The sequence below is a fragment of the Astyanax mexicanus genome, chromosome 4, assembly GCF_023375975.1.
Source record: "Astyanax mexicanus isolate ESR-SI-001 chromosome 4, AstMex3_surface, whole genome shotgun sequence".
NCBI lineage: Eukaryota > Metazoa > Chordata > Actinopteri > Characiformes > Acestrorhamphidae > Astyanax > Astyanax mexicanus.
Genome location: NC_064411.1, coordinates 51,343,108 through 51,363,900, shown reverse-complemented (window position 1 = coordinate 51,363,900; position 20,793 = coordinate 51,343,108). Strand labels below are relative to the sequence as shown.

Genomic DNA, 20,793 nt, shown 5'->3' with positions numbered 1-20,793 from the left:
GGTTGGCATGGTGTTGCCAAACAGTTGCTAGATGGGTGCTGTAATGTTGCAAGGTGGTAGCTATGGTTCTATTTATGGTCGGTATTAGCCATCATGGGTTGCTGTAGTGTTGGTATAGAGATCCTACAGTAGGTGGTTGCTATGCTAATCTAGGTTTTTGCTATAACGATACCAAATGGTATTGGTATTGCTTGGCAGTCAATATGGTGTTCCTAAGTGGTTGTTATGGTATTGTTAGGTGGTTGCTAGGTGGGTGGGTTGCAAATCCAACCTACTGTTTTACTGCTTTTATTTAATTCAGACTGCAACACATTGAGAGTGAACTTGGTGCCCTCTGGTCCCAATGAAGGAGCATCTGCTGAGCTGGTGTAATAAGGGAGGAGATAATTAGACAGTTAGGGTCTCATCAGCACTCAGAGACAGAGAATTACAAACCCTAGCATCCCAGCGTCTGCACTGACACATTTAGGACATCAGCGTAAGAGCTATGGACTGCCTAGCTGCCTCACTCACATCTCAGTGACTCCCTCAGATAAAATGGACACAAAATGTGTATTCTATTTGTATAGTACACTATAGTTCTCAATCAATCAATCAATCAATCATTCAATCAATCAATAAACCTTTAGTCAGTAAATGCATTGAGACTAACCCTCATTTTCAATGCAGCCGAGCATTAAAAAAAAAAAAAATTAAATTATAAAAACAAGCAAACAATATAAGATTTAATTAAGAAGAAATAAAATAATTCAGAATAAAAGGATAAATAAAAATGAAAAGATAAATAATTGAAATGATAAAATATAAATCCAATTGAAGAAATAAAAGACTAACACCACAATTATAAAGAAGCAAACGATGTAACTAAAATAAATAATCATAATAATAATAAGTTACAAAGTATAAATAATAAAAGAAAGAAATAAATTAGGCCAAAAGTAAAACCAGTAATACAATAAATAAAAGTATGAAATGAATAAAATGAATAAAATAAAAGGGCTAAAAGGTAAAACATACAATGAGATAAATAAAAATACAAAAAAAACTCAACTAAAACAGGTACAGGCTGTCTGAAGGTGGTTAGATATTAAAAGTATTAAATTATTTAGTGACACCAGTGAGTCAAATTCACCCTTAGAATGCTGTACATCAGTAGAGTGGCTTTACTGCTCCTTAATACCTGGTGGACTGGTGGAATTCAAAACCTATAAGGAACACCGGATTATAAGAGGCACTGTTGATTTTTGGGAAAATTAAAGGGTTTTAAATGTGTATTATAGCCCAAAAAATACAGTATTTAGCTACCATGACATAAACTATTGCATATAAAATCCATCAGTTCTCAGTACTGAGACAGTAGAGTAGCGGCTCAATGGACCCAGTAATTCTGAGAGTCAGCTCAGCTAAAAACCCTAAATGGAAAGCCTGTGTTCAGTGTTAAATACATCGATCCAGCTCTCCTGCCTGCAGCAACGTTCATACTGCCACAGTTTCTGGGGATAACAGTGCGCAGTGTCATATTGTTCAACAAATAATCTGAGTTTTGTTACAGGCTTATAAAAATCGCAAAGCCATGTTTTATAATAACAAATTCCAGCTTCCGTTTGCAGAGTGTGTAAGTGTTATCTGCTAAAAATATATTTAAAAAAGCACAAAAAAGCATTAGATCAGATGGATCCAACCAAGGAATATGGGCAATTTGTGTCAATGGTTTTGTCAAGCCAGCAAACATAATCAAATCAGCAAACATTGAAGTGTGACATAAACATATTAGATCAGTTAGGTCCAACCAACCAATCAACCAAGGGTAATCTCAAATCTTATAAGTTAACTTCGTGAAAATGTAACTATTTGTCAATATATTTAATGTTTTGTCAAGCAAACAAACAAATAAACAGACAGACAACACTAAATACTGACTTACAGTATATTAGAACAGAACATTAAATAATTCACGTTCAACTCATAGGTTTGATCTCAAAATTTGGGAGGTAAATTGGTCAAACCCATGGAGAGGAATTTGTGCCAAATTGAAAAGCAAACACTATACCATGGAAAATTGTGAATGCAATCCACAAAATGCAAATAGCTTTTTTTCTCAAAACATTTTTCTCAAAAAATGGGTTATGGTGGGTCGTGACCCACCATAACCCTGGTTCAGGTCAGGTATCAGCAGGACTCCCTGGCACCACTAATATCAGGACAGTATGGATTATCTGACCTCCCAACTGTGCACCACTTCCACTGTTTGGGTTGGACGCTTTGCTGAAATGCATTATCGACTATTTCTTTTTTATAAAGCACAGAATCGCAAGTTAAAAAGTAAATCTGGCTCTCGTCCAGTTGCTAAATGGGACGGAAATGATGCAACTCTGCGAGCGTCTGGCAGAAAAACCAACATGTGAGAATGCTTTGAATGCCTCCTTGTGTTGTGGCATCATCTGTAGCAGCTGAAGGGGTTGGACAATCAGCCTAGCTTAATAGCAGTAAATTAGATAATAAAAAAATCAATAAAATTATATATATTTTCCACTATTTACAAGTACATGTACTGTTTGTAAGCACAATTGATTTAGGCTCAAACAGCTCCTAAACAAAACCTTGCCAAAATGCCTTGCACAGGCCTTAAATAGCACCAAACAGGAAGTGTTGTGATGTCACCTCCTGCTATTTTGTAGGAAAATCTCTCAATACAAGTCCCCACAAAAAAACAACAGTAGTTTTGTCACTGAATGAAGACATGGATGAAGCCCACCACTGCAAGCAACCACAAATAAGTATTGTTTCCTTCATTTTTAGGTTAATTGGTTAAAATAGTTTGTTAAAGCCTTTCTGAACAAAGTTATGGGAAATAAAATAGTAAATGTTCAAACATTAAGATTTATATGAATTACATTAATAACTGTTTTCTTTTTCTGCAGGTTTAACTCTCCTCATCTGTTGGTGGTTTAACTTTAAAGCTGCAAAAAACTGTAATTAATTAACTAATTAATTAATTTAAAAAAGATTGTTTTAACCAACTTACTGTATGTCCATGTGTATTTGGCCTTTTTTAATCACAATGACCGTATTTACATAAAAAAGCAGAGGTTAACTCAGTCACAAATTTGATTTGCTTATAGTGTGCGTGTGTGGTCGCAGCCTGCTGTTCCCTGATTGGCTGGAAGAAGTGCAGCGCCAGATTCATTTGAATAAAGTTGAGTTCTTCTGAACTTTTTTGCCGGAGGACAGGCCGCGCTCAGCACTACGCAACCCAGCATGCACCGTGGCATGTGGTGGCTCTCTCCATTGAAATGAACATGATGCATTGTTTTGGTGGACAGGGAGAGGGTGGGCAGCGAGTTTGAGACCCCTGCCAAAACGTGTTGAGTTAACTCTTGTGGTAGAGTTATTTTACCACTAGGGAGTGTTAAGTTCAACTCTTAAATTGTTGATTTAACTCTTAAATTTTGCTATGTATTGGCAACATAGACTTTTTCATTTATATTTGGATTAAGTAGGCGGCTCCTGTGGGTGGGCAGTTGTATGGGTTGGTGTTGGGTTGGTGTTGAGGGGTTGGGGTTAAAATAAAGGCTTGATTTGGGATTGGTCAGTGTGAAGCTGATAGAGCTGGACCCCTCAGGTCTCCTCCCACCATCAAAACTAATCTACGAAACTACCCTTCACTGATCTCCAGCTTTATAAATCGCGAGCGGACCGACCCGCGGCAGGATGTCCCGCCGCTCCTACACCATGTCCTACTACCGCAAGCACTACGGCGACGAGCGCGCGCGCGTCTTCTCCCCCGCGCTGCGCTCGCGCACCTCCTCCGCGCCGGTCCTGCACTCGGTGACCAGCTATAGAGCGCGCGCGACCGCCGTGCCCCTGTCAGCGTGCGCCCCCGCCCCGGACTTCTCCCTCACCGACGCCGCGAACGCCGAGTTTCGCGTGACCCGCACGAACGAGCGCGCGCAGCTGCAGTCTCTGAACGAGCGCTTCGCGAGCTACATCGAGAAGGTGCGCACGGCCGAGCAGCGGAACCGCGCGCTCACCGCCGAGCTCGAGCAGCTGCGCCGCGGACACGGCGCCTCGCGCGCCTCCGAGATCTTCGAGGAGGAGCTGCGCGCGCTGCGCAGGCAGGTGGACGAGCTGACAGGTGAGAAGGCGCGCGCCGAGGTGACCAGAGACAACCTGATCCAGGACATCGATAAACTGCGCGAGAGGTAAGTTATTGCATAAGCTCTTAGTCTACGTTCACATTACCAGGCTGATTACCAAGTGATTCAAATCTGATTTTATTTGTGTGAACGTGCCAAATCAGATTTTTTCAAATCAGATTAACACTGTAAACCCACAATTAGTTTGAACTCCAAAAAAAAAAAATCGTTTGAACCCCCCCAAAAAAATCTAATAAAATCTGTTTTATGTAAAATTCAGTATTTACAAAAAATACTCAACTTTTTAGACTTACAGTGGGTGAAAATTTGCAGCCGTGTATACATTTTTAAATGGGATTTTAGAGTTGAATCAACTTCTGGCCCCAACTGATCAACTTCCCCTTTAGTTGTAATAACTTGATGTTTTAAATTATGCTAACTCAAGTTTTCATTACCTATTACTTAAAAAATTGAGCAAACTGGCTGCCTTAAAGTTAAGTAAACTCAACTTATCCATCAAAAAAGTTAAATAAACTTCCCTTTTAGTTGTAATAACTTGATGTTTTAATTTATGCTAACTCAAATTTCCATTACCCATTACTTAACTTTTTTAAGGCAACCGGTTTCCTCATATTATTTAAGTAAATTCAACTTATCCGGGATTACAGTGTACTTGCATACTGGCTGTGTCCCAGTATGTTCTCCATTGCAGTTTAGATTTTCCTACATAACAACTTCAGTTTTTTTTTTTTGTAAACAGACAGCACCATAAAAAGTGATGCAGAAGATATTTTTTCTTTTACGTTTATTTAAATAAATAAAAAATACTTTTAGTAATTACTAATAGTTATTTTCTAAAATCTCACATGTAGATTTTATATTAAACACGGTGTAAACACAACCTCCTCGTATTTCAGGTTAAGAGAAAGTTTAAAATATGTCTAAATCTGCCATATAAAAGTTTTTTACAGAAACAAATGTATATCTACTGAGATTCATATAGATGGCATCTTCTATACGTAAAGATGTACGATCTTCATTATCCCATTTTGAAAATCGCATTAAAACATTAATTCAATTAATCAAAATAATTTGATTAACCTCCCAGCCATGACCCCAGGCTTATAGATCATGTATTAAGATATAATGACATAATGCTACTCTAAAAATAAAGCTGTTTTGTGTATAGTTTTCTTTTTTCAGATGGCGTCACATTTATCGGAGGAGAGTGTTGGGAGCATTGCTAGTGATTGGGGGGGGGGAGGGCCTAGTCAGTGGGTGGGTTAGTGGGTTAGTTAACTAAGGTAAATTAGAAAAAAATAAAATAAACCCTTACTCTCTAATGCCTTTTATTTTATTGTTTCCAGACTGCAGGAGGAGATTCTCCAAAGAGAAGAGGCTGAGGGCATCATGCGGAGCTTCAGACAGGTGAAGTTCAGTCAAGTCAAGTAGTTTTATTGTCAATACTGCAAATGTACAGGACGTACAGAGAATTGAAATTACGTTACTCTCCTTCCCAAAAATTACAGCAAGTACAGAAAATAGATATATAATATAAAAGAGTGGGAGATACTATATGTACAATACAACAAGGACACAGTAGACATATGTAAAACAGAAAACAATAGTGCAATAGTGATGGGGGTGAAAATAGATATGTAATATAAAAATGAGAGGCACTATATGTACAATACACAAATAGACATGCATAGAGAGAAGACAATAGTGCAATAGTGATGCGGTGATTAAGATGGGATGACATTACAAGTATAAACAGAATCCGTATAAAACAGTAGTGCAAATGTTATAATAATAGCTTAAGGCTGGTAAAGGGAATGAGTGCATAACGTTCTTAATGTTCACAGTTTATGGGGAATTAAAGTGTGTATGACAGTGCGAATATAAGCAGTAGTGCAGTTATGGGGTGTGTAGTGCAGGTCCGTTTTAAAAAGTTCCAGTACTGTGTGTGTTCTAGTACAGAGGGGGGTGGGGGTGGTCAGGATGCTGAGTGAGTGTGTGCTGGGGGTAAGATTGAGATGGGGGGTAGAGCGGGAAGAGAGTTGAGCATCCTCACAGCCTGTTGGATGGGGCTGTCTCGCAGTCTGCTGGTCCTAGCACCGAGACTCTGCAGTCTCCTCCCTGATGGCAGCAGTCAGTCCAGGTGTGATTAACCAATCACTACACAGAAAAATTATGCATCGTGAAATTCTCCAAAGCCCCTCTAGCTCACATCTGGGAATCGTAATGGTGCTGTTGGGTTGATGGTTATCTGCTCCAGAGAGTCCCATTCTATTAAAATACTTATATCCAGAGAATTGACAAGCTGTGTGTGTGCATTTTCACATCTGTGTCTGCAATGAGTTCAACACACTGTAATTAGAAAGGATGTAAATACGAATTAATTATAGTGACCAAATAAGTGAAGACACACCTTCTCATTTAGTGTTATTTTTTTTCTACATTGTAAATGAATAGTGAAGTGATCCAGACTATGAAGGAACACATAAGGAATCTTGTAGTAACTTAAAAGTGTTAAACAAACCAAAATACTCTGTGAAGAAGCATTTAGGTGCTCTTATCAGAGGCTGGTTTCTGATTAACAACAGAGGTAGCTCTTGCTTTTCCTTTCCTGGGGCGGTCCTGATGAGTGCCAGTTTCATCATAATGTTTTTGATTGTCTTTGCGACTGCACTTGAGGATGGTTTCAAAGTTTATGAAATAATTCGAATTGAATAGGGCTATTCACTGTATATCTGTAACTCTACCTCTTCACAGCTTTACAACTGATGCTCTCAAACACATTAAGAGACCAGAAATTCAAGTAATTAACTTTTGATGAGTTCAGCACAGCTGTTAACTGAAAGCCTGAAATTCCAGGTTAATTTGAAGGATGTAAAATATTATAAAACATATTCTGACTTTTAAGGTGTGTACAAGCTTTTGACTGGTATTTTACATCACATACTACAAACTAGATGCAAGTGGAGCCTTTTGCTCATCATTAGAGTTAATTCTGATGAACCCTGATGTTAGCATTAGCATTAGCGGGCGATTTCAGGGATGCCGCTCTTGGCTGTTGGCCCAGTTGTTTTGGACACAGGAGCGGTGATGTGGATCAGTGGGCAGCACACTTTGTTAAAGGACCTTCAGAACTGACGTGTAGAGAGTGTGAGTGTGCCTGTATAGGCATGTATTTAGCTCTTAATGGGGACCTCCATGAACAGTCCCTGTGAAGTGGTAGATATGAAGATGGGCTGCATAATTATGGGGACTAACAGATCATTTAAATTCTAATGAATATGAACAAAATTATAGTGTTGTCCCATGACTTTTGCCATATCCAAATGTCACAATCATTACCACCATCACCATCATCTTCTGTAGATAGTGCTATTAGCCTTCTATGACACATTCTCTTTCCATTGCCATGAGCATGTTGGACAGTGTTTAACCCCAGTCACAAGATAGCACCTCACAACTTATAGAAGTGTAGCCGTTTATAATGACTTCTGGCATGTCTGTGTACTGTATAGCCCCCCAAAAAACAGGGGGCCTTCTTTACACATGGTTTTGAATAAAACATAGTGCAGTTACAGTGGATTTTGGGTGAAATATGTTGGTGTAAGTTCAGCTCAAGCCAAATATAATTGAGATAACATAATTCCAAAGCTCAGATATTGATTGGTTGTTTAAAACACCAGTTTTGCAAACTTTAAGGACCTAGGGACCCTTGAAGAACCCTTTAAAAATCTAAAGAACATCGTAAAAGTCTTTCAGAAACTTGGATTTTGGCATTGTGTGGCTTAAGGAATGGAAATTACAGCACTATATTTTATTTTATTTTATTTTAAACAATGGCTCTTGTTTTCTGTAAAAACAAACCCAACAGTTAGGCAGCTGGCACCTGTGTCTAACACAATACATAAACACAGATAAACACACCCAGCTCTCATGTCATGTGAGATAAGCAGATAAGATCTTGAGAGTAACTTCTGCATCTGTAAGTGGAATTATTAAGTGCTTTCATATATGATGTGGGTCCCTATTACACGATACACAATGAAAACACTGGGTTTATGCTGGCTCTGAGTGTGAAGATTTTGAAATATCTGTTCGTAGGATTATTTATGTTCAGTTGTCGTCAGATTAGTTTGATGGGCTACAGTTGAGATGTAAGTTGAGCAGCAGTCTAATTTAAACACAATTTGTTTGGGTTAGTTTTGTTGCGCTTAAAGTTCAGACAATTGTTTTGATGTATAGTTTATTATAACAAGTTTACATTTTGTTGGGCTACACTGGAGCTCAGACAAAATTCTCTCAGGATACAGGCAAGATCGAAGAGAATTGAGTTTGAACAGAATTTTAGGGCTACAGTCTAGTTCAGACAGAATCATTCCCAAATGCAATCGAGACAGTTAACCCTTCTATTATCTTTGGTAAGCAGTTAATATTGAGGTTGAGGTTGGAGTTGAGGTGGTTGGAGTTGAGCTGAGCTAGAATGGAGCAGGTTCACTGGTCTAAATTACCAGCTTTGTCTGTGGTGTTAGAGCTGAGCAAAGCCTCTTCAGACCTGATTTCCTCCATGCCCTGACAGAGTAAACCAGTGTTGGCACTGTTGGATGCCAAGGCTGGGGATCTCTGTCTGTGACTGTGCTCATTAGACAAACAGAGGCAGTGATTTGTAAAGGAGGTCAGCCCTGATTAAAGAACTGCTCTATATCCAACCCTAACAGCCCAATCAGTCAGTGGATGGAGATCATCTTCCTTCTGCTGTATAAAAACCCTTTCTGAACAATGTGTGTGATTGCTTTAACAGGACGTGGATAATGCTGCTCTTGCCCGGGTGGATCTGGAGAGGAAAGTGGACTCTCTGCTGGAGGAGATTGCCTTCCTGAAGAAGCTTCATGAGGAGGTGAGAAGTGCTGCACTACTTCACACGCTGATCTGTTCCTGTTTCTTCACTTTCTGAAGACTCTTCACTCTGGTAGATGTGTAACACCTGTACTGTGTAATGGGTTCACACTCTTTACCACACTTTCCACAGTGTGGAAAAGTACTCTCCCTTGCAATATTATCCGACATTTTTACAGTGCAGCTCCACCATCAGAAAAAAATAAAATTGTGCTACAACAGAGTTAAAGGATTTGCTTGGGCTACAGTTGAGTTGAAATAGAATTGTGCTGGGTTATAGTAGAGTTCAGTCAGAACTTTGTTGGACTATAGTTGAGTTAGAAATGTTTTTTTTTGAGCTGCAGCCAAATCGGTCAAATAGAACTGTGTTGGGTTATAGTAGAGTTCAGTCAGAATTTTGTTAGACTACAGTTGAGTTCAAATATAATTGTGTTGGGTTATAGTAGAGTTCAGTCAGAATTTTGTTAGACTACAGTTGAGTTCAAATAGAATTGTGTTGGGTTATAGTAGAGTTCAGTCAGAATTTTGTTAGACTATAGTTGAGTTCAAATAGAATTTCGTTGGGTTAAAGTAGAGTTCAGTCAGAACTTTGTTGGACTATAGTTAAGTTTTTAACAGAATTATGTTGGGTTATAAAAGAATTTCATTCAGAACTTTGTTGGATTTTAGTTGAGTTCAAATAGAATTTTGTTGGTTTATAGTAGAGGTTAATCAGAACTTTGTTGGACTATAGTTGAGTTTAAAAATAACTTTATTGGTCTACGGTTGAGTTCTCACAAGAATTTGTTGGGCCATAGTTGAGTTAGAATCTTTTTTTTTGGGCTGCAGGCAAACAGGTCATAGAATTTTGTTGGCCAACAATGGAACAGAATTTGGTCGGGCTACAGAGTTCAGACAGAATTTTGTTGGACTTTAATTGTTAGAAAATTATTTTATTGGCCTGTAGTTGAGTACAGAAAGAATTGTCAGGCTATGGTTGAATTCTTTCAGAACTTTGCTGGACTACATTTGAGCTTAAACCAAATTTTGTTGGGTTTTAATCGTGTTAAAGAATTTGCTGTGGCTACAGTTGTGGTTAGACAGAAGTTTGTTGGGAAATAGTTAAGTTAGAAAATGTTTTTGGTGGCCTGTAATTGAGTGCAAAAAGATTTTTTTAGTCGGAACTTTGTCGGAGTTTAAACAGAATTGGGCTGGGCTACATTCGAGTTCTGACAAGATTTTTTGGGCCATAGCAGAGTTATAAAATATTTTTTTTGCCAACAGTTGAGTTAGAAAATAATTTTGTCACCTTACAGTTAAGTTTGAAAGAGGTGGGTTACAGTTGAGTTCAAAATTATTTTTGTTGGGCTATAGTTGAGTTAGAAAATTATTTTGTTAGCCTGTAGTTTGTCAGGCTATAGTCAAATTCAGTCAAAACATTTTTGAACTATAGTTGAATTTAAAACAAAAATTGTTAGGCTACAGCTAAGTTCTGACAAAATATTACTGGTCTACGGTTGAGTTAGAAAAATATTTTGTTGGGTAACAGTTGAGTTCAGACCAAATTGTGTTGGGCTACAGATGAGTTCGAACAGATTGTGGTCAGGCTACAGTTGAGTTCAGACAGAATTTTGTAGGTCTACAGTTGAGTTAGAATAAGATTTTATTGGTCTACAGTTGAGTTAGGGTAAGATTTCATTGGGCTCTACAGTTCACATTACGCCTTAAGCAGCCTGGCCAGTATTTAGCCTCACTCGCAACATAACACATTGCATCTTGGGTGGATATTGGACTGTAGACACTGAATTAAAGTACCAGATAACTAGATAACTTTTTTATTACTAGCCTATTACTCTCTTTCCCTCTTTTTCAGGAGATGGCAGAGCTGCAGGCTCAGGTCCAGCAGCAGCAGACTCACGTGGATCTGGAAATGGCTAAGCCTGACCTGACCGCCGCCCTCAGAGACGTCCGGCTGCAGTACGAGAGCCTGGCCACCAAGAACATCCAGGAGTCTGAGGAGTGGTACAAGTCGAAGGTTCTGATCATGTCTGATCTCATGTTTTTTACCTGTAACTTGGTGTTCACTTTAAATCTCTGCTTGAATCTTGCAGACACAGTGGAAATTAATGCTATTCATTAAGAAAATAAGTGCTTCTTTTGGCCAACCTTCAACTTTTTCTCTCTTTTCTTCTTATTTCATGTCTCTGTCTCTCTATTGGCCTGGTCTTGGTTGTAAAAAAAGTGTCTATAGAAAGAAAAAAGTCTCTTTAGACGTGATGAGCCAGTATGAGTATAAACACAAGGCACTTAAGCTGGACTCTTTAATCTCATTAGTGCTCGTGACTGCCTGCTCCTGCCCAAACACTAAGAAATACTGCCTTAACACTGCAACCCCAAATCAGGAGAAGTTGAGACGGTAAAAAAGTACAAATCTTAGCAAAAGAGAGCTTCTTATATATATATATATATAAAAGTGCATCTAAAAAATGAGAATATCATAAACAATTTAACCATTTTATTTCAGTAATTCAGTTGAAAATGTGAAACTCATATATTAAATAGATGTATTAAACACAGAGTGATCTATTTGAAGCATTTATTTATTTTATTGTTGATTATGATTTTGGCTTACAGCCAATAAAAACACAAAAAATGAGTTTTTTAGAAAGTTAAAATATTATATAAGACCAGTTGGTACTTTTGGCAGTGTGGGCGTTGTGCCAAGTCCTGCTGGAAAATGAAATCCACAGACACGTCTCTCCTAACCATCACTGATTGGTGGAAACTTCACACTAGACCTCGAGCAGTTTGGACTGTGTGTCTCTCCACTCTTCCTCCAGACTCTGATTTCTCCCTTGATTTACAAATGAAATGCAAAATTTACTGATGATCAGTGATGGTTTGGAGAGACATGTCATCTGCTGGTGTTGATCCACTGTGTTTTATTATCAAGTCTAAAGTCAGTGCAGTGCTTTCCCGAAAAATCTTTCCCTCTGCTGACAACTTTTATGGAGATGCAGATTTCATTTTCCAGCAGCACTTGGCACACTGCCCACACAGAGGTTTCAAATTCTTTTGGACAGGCCAGGATTAAATGTGGTCCAGTTCAGTTCCCATACTCTTTTCTTCAACAGCCATGCCTTTGTAATGTTTGCAGCATGTGGTTCTGCACTGTCTTGTTGAAAAATGTATTGGACATCCCTGAAAAAAATGTAATCCCTATAGAATGACGGAACCTGGCTTTTGGACTGACTAGCTCTCTATCATCTATCCCAAACTTTGAATGTGAATGTGCAGCAGACCTGAAATGCAGGAATGGACTTAATTCAGAAATTCATTTCTTGAAATACTTTAAGAAATTTTTCAGATCAGACACTGTCTGCAATTCAATAAATCAAAGTGAAATTCAGAAACACTGTGCTTAATTTTTAAATTGTAAACATTTTGCATCAAATTAGAAAGAATTGGAAAGCATAAGTGGGCTTAAACATTTATTTGGTCTCTATACTGTGGACATTATAGACTCATCAACAGTGATGTCAGTAACACGTTACTTAGTAACGCGTTACTCTAATCGGACCGTTTTTTTCAGTAACAAGTAATCTAACACGTTAGTATTTCCAATCCAGTAATCAGATTAAAATTAGTTATCCACTGTGCGTTACTCTCTCTCTCTCCACACACACACCGCACTCCCTTCCCCATATGCCCCCCCCCCCCACCAATCACACGCGTCTCGCTCCTGTTAATGAGGTACAACCATTGGTTTACTCACCGCACTCCCCTGTCTCTCTCTCTCGCGCTCGGCGTGTCTTTAGTTTCCGCCCATTCTCGTTTTTCCGCCAGTTCTCAGGCTCCCTATCTCTTTATAAAGGCATTTTTTCCCGCCCGCGTCCCAATTCACTAGCCAGGGCAGCGATCTGCACAGATCTGATTGGCCGAGGAAAGTGTTTGAAGATTTGGTGATTGGTCTGCAAGTTTCCTGTGCAAAATAAAGACTTTCTTTATTTTATATATATATTTTTTTTATAAAAACAAGTATTTATGTTAAGTGAAATCAAGAAAGACCATATTTTATTTTTCATAAAAAATATTTGTTAAGTTAATTCAAGAGAAATGGTCTTTTATTTTTTATAAAAAAACTTATTTTTTCAGGAAATAGTTCAACTTTAAATGTCTAGAGATACATTGTTGCTGTTAAAATGCATTTTCCAATAAAGAGAGTATTGGCAAAACTGGTTATAATGTTTATGTTAAGGCGGTGGGAGGTGGTGTCTGCAGCTGCTGAAAGTAACTAATAAAGTAACTTGTAAAGTAACTTAGTTACTTTTAAAATCAAGTAATCTATAAAGTAACTAAGTTACTTTTTAAAGGAGTAATCAGTAATCAGTAATCGGATTACTTTTTCAAAGTAACTATACCATCCCTGCTCATCAAGCTCTTTATGAGGAAAACGAGTGTATGAGTATAGTCCAGTACAGTGTTCCTATTAAAGTCTATACACCATAGTTAAGTCTGTCCATATTGTTTGCATGGATTTGCAGTTTGCAGATCTGACTGAAGCCGCCAACAGGAATAATGAAGCTCTTCGATTGGCCAAGCAGGAGGCCAATGAGTACCGCCGGCAGGTTCAGGCTCTGACCTGTGACGTGGACTCCCTCAAGGGGACAGTAAGTGTATTGCATGGTGCATGGTAAATACAGTACAGAGGAACTGTCAGTAGTGCAGTGCTTGTGTCCTATTAAATAAAACATATAATTTTCATCTATATTGGCATCACCGGAGGGATAGATCAAAATTTCAGTCCATAAAGTGAACAGTCATTGATTACAGATCATAAAGTGTTGGCTATCAATTGTGTTCTGAATCTTTTGTGCTTTTGAACATGAATATAAAACTCTATGCATCTTTTTCTGCTCTAAATTTCTTAATCAGTAGTTTTAGGCAAAATTTAATTAACACATTTTATCAGTTCTCTTCAATCTCCTCCTTTAACTCAAGGCTTGCTCATTTTTGATTAATAAATCAGATATTCAATAAAAAAATACAATTATTATGGCTGGGTCTCAAACTACACACTACCACACTAACTACACAGGCATTCAATTGATTGTGAAGTGTTACCTTGGCTTGAGTAAGTTGTGAGGTGTTATCTTGTGAGTGAGAGGATGAGCACTGAGTATTGTTCTCATGGCATTTCCTGCAGGTCACTGTAGTGTTCTTTTTTTTAAATAATTTTATTTCTAATTTTTCCCATTTTTCTCCCCAATTTACACGGCCAATTACCCAACCCACTCATTAGGACTCCCCCTATCACTAGTAATGCCACAACACACCAGGAGGGTGAAGACTAACACATGCTTCCTCCGATACATGTGAAGCCAGTCATCGCTTCTTTTCGAGCTGCTGCTGATGCAGCATTGCCGAGCAGCCAGCGCGCTTGGAGGAAAGCACAGCGGCTCGGTTCCGGTACATCAACTCACAGACGCCCTGTGCTGCAGACATCACCCTCGGAGTGATGTGGGGAGAGAGCGCCATCTACCCACCCAGAGGGAGCAGGGCCAATTTTGCTCCCTCTGATGCCGGCAGCTTGATGGCAAAGCTGCATGAGCGGGGGTTCGAACCTGCGACCTCCTGCACTGTAGTGTTCTTTAGCTTCTATTATTTGGACATGACAACAGTAATGGGACACAATGCTATTCCTCTGTCAGTGTGTTATAGTAGTATGTGGTTTGGGACACAGCCTGGCCTTCAGACTTTATGATATATACAGTACAATATACAATATTATATCTCTCACTCTTTTACTCTTTCTGTCTATATCTCTCTACCATTCTCTCTCTCTCTCTCTCTCTCTCTTTCTCTTCCTCTCTTTCTTTCTCTTTCTCTCTTGATCTCGCTTTCTCTTTCTCTCTCTCTTGCTTTCTCTCTCTTTCTCTTTCTTACTCATCATCTCTCTCTCTCAATTCCCATATCTCTCTCTCTCTCAATTTCTCTCTTTATTTTTTCTCTGTCTTTACTCTCACTCTATCTCTCTTTCTCTCTCTCTTTACTCTGTCACTCTCAAAATCTCCTCTCTATCATTCTGTATCTATATATCTCTATTTATGTCTCTTTCACTCTGTCTCTCTCCCTCTTACTTTCCATCTAATTCTCTCTTTCACTCTCTCTCTTGATCTCCATCTCTCTCTCTTTATTCTATCTCACTCTTAATGTCCTTCTCTCTTACTTTCTCTCATGCTATCGTTCTATCTTTCTCTATCTGTCTCTCTCTACTTCTCTTCCTCTGACTTTCTATATATATATATATATATATATATATATATATCTACCATTCTATTATCTCACTCTGTCTCTCTCTCCCTCTCTCGCTCTAACTTTCTATCTACCTCTCTCTACCATTCTCTGTCTCTCTTTCTCACTCTTGATCTCAATTTCTCTCTATTTCTATCTCTCTTTCACTTTTTCTCTTAACTCTCTCCCTCGCTCTTTCTCACTTACTTACTCATGACCTCCATCTCTCTCTCTCTCTTTCTCCCTCTCTCTCTTTACTCTTGCACTCATGATCTCCTTCTCTCACTCTTTCTCTCTCTCTACTCTCACTTTTAATTGTCTTCTCTATCTACTAATTGTATTCTGTATCTATTTATCTCTATTACTGTCTCACTCTCTATCTCACTCTCTCTACTTATCTCCCTCTTTCTTTCTACTTCCCTCTATCATTCTCTCTCTCACCCACTCTCCCTCTTTCTCTCTCACTCACTCTTAATCTCATCTCTCTATCTATCTATTTCTCTCCCTCTCTTTATTCTTTCTGACTGTCAATTTTTCTCTCACCCTTCTGTATTTCTCTCTATTTCCGTCTCTCTACTTCTCTCCCTCTGACTTTCTATATGTCTCTCTCTACCAATATCTCTCCACTCACTCACTCTCTCTCTCTTTCTTTCTCTCTCTCTCTCTCTCTCTCTCTCTCAATCTCCTATCACTCTCTATCTCTCGCTAACATTTTGTATCTCTCCATCATTATCTCTCCCTCTCCCTGTAGAACGAGTCTCTGGAGCGACAGATGAGGGAGATGGAGGATAGCTTTGCTGTCGAGTCCTCGGGGTACCAGAACACCATCACCCGTCTGGAGGAGGACATCCGCAACATGAAGGACGAGATGGCCCATCACCTGCGGGACTACCAGGACCTGCTCAATGTAAAGATGGCCCTGGACATCGAGATCGCCACCTACAGGAAGCTGCTGGAAGGGGAGGAGAGCAGGTGAGTAAAGGGCTGAACTTCAACTTAGATATGCTCTCTTGTATAGTCTGGCTTAGGCTTCTTTAGTCTATAACAGGAAAGGCTAGACTAACAGTGCTTAGAATAATAATAATAATAATAATAATAATAATAATAATAATAATAATAATAATAATAATAATAATAATAATAATAAAAATAATTAGTTGCTTTTTATACTCTATTGATGTGTCTGTTATGTTAGTCGCAATTACTTCATCTATATAATTTTCTCATTTTAGAATCTCAATGCCTTTGCCAAACATCTCAACCCTTAATTTACGAGGTGAGTGTCCTGCCCAAGTTACCTTAACAAAATGTACAGAACAAGTACTAATAAAAAAACTAAATCTTCTAGTAATTTATACTAAAAATAGTATTTTATTCTGAGCAACTACATGCTTATTACCCAGGTACTGTGATAGATTTTTGTTACATTCTTTTTGTTATCTTTTTTCTACTGATATTATTATTGTTATACACATACATTACTTTGCAACCATCTTGCAACACCTTGGCAACCACATAGGAGCCACTTGGCAACACCATAGCAACCGCCACTAATATCACAGCAACACCTTAGCAAACACCTTGCCCCCACTTAGAAACGACATAGCAACCAACACAAATACAATAGCAACACCTTAGCAATCACCTAGCAACACCTTAGCAGCCACCTTGCCCCCACTTAGAAACAACATAGCAACCAACACAAACACAATAGCAACATCTTAGCAACCACCTAGAACCCACTTAGAATCAACAAAGCAACCAATACGAATGCCATACCAACACCTTTAGCAAGCACCTAGCCACCGCTTTGCAACACCATAGCAACCACAATAGCAAATGGAAATGCACTTTTTTTTATAACCATTATTGTTATTGTGTTCAAAATCAGCATTGTTAAGTTGATAAAGTTAAAATAGATTTTTTTTACTGATTATTTAAATCTAAGACGTGTATATATATATATATATATATATATATATATATATATATATATATAGAATATTCCTAAAGTTAATATATAATTTTCATTTATAATATCATTTTTTAATATAACTAATATTTTCATATCTCCAAGAATATAATTATTTCACAAATACCCATAAATATTGTGATATTATTTTAGGGCCATATCGCCCATCCCTAACTGCTCATAACCATTTGTGGATGAACCTTTAACAGATGCCATGCTGGAGACCAGACCCACTGTAGAAACTACAACAACCAAGAGGGTCCTCATCAAGACCATAGAGACCAAAGATGGCCAGGTGGGTTCCAATCCAAATCGAATTAAATTAGATCACATCAAATCGAACCAGATTTATTATTGTCACATCACATCACAAGTCAAAAGCTATACACATTAACCTACACTATGAACATGCAATATTGTACAGGTATAATATATAACTGTTAATATAGTACCAGTTAAAATTTTAGACACACATTATAATGTTCTGCATTGCAGACTTAACACTAAGTCATCCAAACTATGTAGAAAAGCATCTAAAATTATTTATTAAACAAAAAACGTGTTAAACAAACCAGAATATGTTTTTTAATATTTTAGATTCTTCAGTGTAGCTCCTCTTGCTTAGATAGAGACAGTTTTCCACACCTTGGCTGGATTTTCTCAGCCAGCTTTATGAGGTAGAGTCACCTGGAATTCAGGATTTCAGTTAACAGCTGTGCTGACCTCATCAAGAGTTAATTACTTGAATTTGTCGTCTCTTAATAAAGTGTTTGAGAGCATCAGTTAAAGTAAAGTAGTGAAGAGGTAGAGTTACAGGTATACAGTGAATAGCTCTATTGGAGTACCGTATTTTTTGCACGATTAGCGGGTAATGCTAATGCTGCTCCAGCAGTGCTAACCGGGGTTATTGGCAGGCTACAGGCTGATAATACTCACCTCTGAACAGCAAAAGAGCTAACTAGCACTTAGCACGGTTAGCAGCTAGTGCTTATACTACTTCAGTGTCGAGTCTCCATGCTGGAGAACTACTAAAGTGATAAAATAAACTATAGAATTCAATTATAATGCTGCACTTCAGCTCCTTACAATCATTCATACATAAAGCACACCTGATTATGAGGCGCCCTGATGATTTCTGGGAAATTTGTATCATATATCATCATATATTATGGCAAGAATTACTCAACTATAGAAAGAAAAAACCTGACTAAGAAAAAATGAAGGCCAGACAAGTGCAGTCACACACATGGTCTTCCATCAGGAAAATTAAGATGAAACTGGCACTCATCAGGACTGCCCCAGGAATAGAAGAGCAAGGAAGTGTAGCCTCGGTTGTACAGGATAAGTTCATCAGAGTTACCAGCCTTAGAAACCACAAGTTACTAAATACTTTTTTTCTTTTAGAAAAGTAGTATTTTTTGGTTTGTTTAAAACTTTTAAGTCACTACATGTTCCTTATGTGTTCCTTCATAGTCTGGATGGCTTCAGTATTAATTTACTGTAGCCTATAATATATGCTCCATGCAATGCATAATTCATATTTCTGTTAAAACAATTGTGCAATCCTATTTACATGTCTCTTAAACAAAAGCAAAGTATTTTTGATCTATATTAATTCACTTTTTGGCCTTTTTACTTAAAGCTCCACTAGGTAGGATTGAGATTTTGTGCTCATGGGCTCCCCCTACAGTTGTAGAGTGTAATAAATGTTTCAGGCGGATTAGTTTCTCTTTCTCGTTTTCTGGCTTTCACAGACATATTCTGTCTCTTTCCAGCTTCTGCCAGAGTGTCTGTATGTTAGTTTGTGCAGAATGAACCAGTAGTCCTTGTAGAACTGTTAGAACTAAAGGCCGGAAAGCAGGTCGCAGTTCTTGCGAGCGTTGGTTGCGGCCGCCTCGGAAAACTTACAGAGTCTGGTTTGAGCTCAGAGGAGCCCCGGCACAGACACGAGAGCACCGCTATTCCTCCTATTACACCTCAATGCAGCGCTGCAGTGAGTTTCAAGCTGTAATTTTACTTCTTTGAAAAGATCAAAAATAAAGGAAATCCTACCTAGTGCTGCTTTAAGGATTAGCTTGTTAACCTTCAGTCTTGACCTTTTTTCCCCACTCCTCACACTCCTCTGTTTTGCTGTACTTTGTTTTTTTTGTTTTTTACAGGTAATTAATGAGTCTACCCAGAACCACGAAGACCTGGAGTGACCAGAAACTGGCCCCACTGGACATTGCACCTCGGTCAAACTCGCCCAGCAACAAACACACAACACCAGCCGCGTCACGCTCCCTATAGACCTGCAGGAACAGCTGCTACCCCTCGCTGAACATACACCACTGCTTTACAGTGCCTTTACTGCATCACAGAGAACACCCAGATCCACTGCACTGGACAGCAATAGCAATATATACAAGTACTAGTGCATCTTAAAACATTTACATAATTGAAAAGTTACTTTATTTCAGTAATTCAGTTCAAAATGTGAAACGCATATATTATATAGATGTATTACTGTACACAGAGTGATCTATTTTAAGCGTTTATTTATTTCATGGCTTACAGCCAATGAAAACCCAAAAGTCAGTCTCTCAGAAAATTAGAATATTATATAGTAAAGACCAATTAGTACTTTTGGCAGTGTGGGCAGTGTGCCAAGTCCTGCTGGAAAATGAAATCCTCATCTCTATAAAAGTTGTCAGTAGCAGAAGGAAGCATGAAGTGCTGTAAGATTTTGTGGGAAAACAAAACTGCATGTCTCTCCAAACTATCACTGATTGGTGGAAACTTCACACTAGACCCTTAAGCAGTTTGGATTATGTATCTCTCCACTCTTCCTCAAGACTCTGATTTCTCCCTTGATTTACAAATGAAATGTAAAATTTACCCTCTGCTAACACCTTTTATGGAAAATGTGGATTTCATTTTCCAGCAGGACTTGGCACACTGCCCACACTGCCAAACGTACCAATTGGTCCTTAGTATATAATATTCTAATTTTATGAGACACTGATTTTTGGGTTTTCATTGGCTGTAAGCCATAATCATCAATAATAAAATAAATAAACGCTTAAAATAGATCACTCTGTGTTTGTGATACATCTATATAATATACGAGTTTCACATTTTGAACTGAATTACTGAAATTAGGTCAATGATATTGCAATTTTTTTGAGATGCACAAGTATAAAGCAATAACAATAGCCATTACAAAATAGCAATAGTGAGCCTTTGCAGGTGTTTATAGTAGTTTATATATATATTTTGAGCCAGCAGAACGTCAGCAAATACCCGCACCAATAAAGTTTATAACAGATGGATTTATTGATGTGTGCTCCTTTATTGACAGTGTCTTGTTTTTACGTCAGAGAGATATTGAGCAGAGGTTTGAAAAACTCTCAAGGATCAACCAAAGCAACTCCAATAGTTTTGGAGCTACTAAACAAAACCTGACTTGAGAACCTCATTCACAAATAATAAACAACCAATGACTGTCCTCTGTGTTATTTT

At 38.2% G+C, this 20,793-nt stretch overlaps 1 protein-coding gene across 1 annotated transcript; it reads left to right on the top strand.

Annotated features, from left to right (window-relative positions):
* The first annotated feature begins 3,654 nt into the window (after positions 1-3,654).
* Positions 3,655-19,703, top strand: viml (vimentin like). The gene is made up of 9 exons (XM_022678716.2): positions 3,655-4,202; positions 5,504-5,564; positions 8,953-9,048; positions 10,900-11,061; positions 13,571-13,696; positions 16,072-16,292; positions 16,553-16,596; positions 17,502-17,587; positions 19,452-19,703. The coding sequence occupies exons 1-9, from the start codon at positions 3,712-3,714 to the stop codon at positions 19,491-19,493; spliced, it is 1,329 nt and encodes a 442-aa protein (XP_022534437.2). The 5' UTR covers positions 3,655-3,711; the 3' UTR covers positions 19,494-19,703.
* Positions 19,704-20,793: the final 1,090 nt, after the last annotated feature.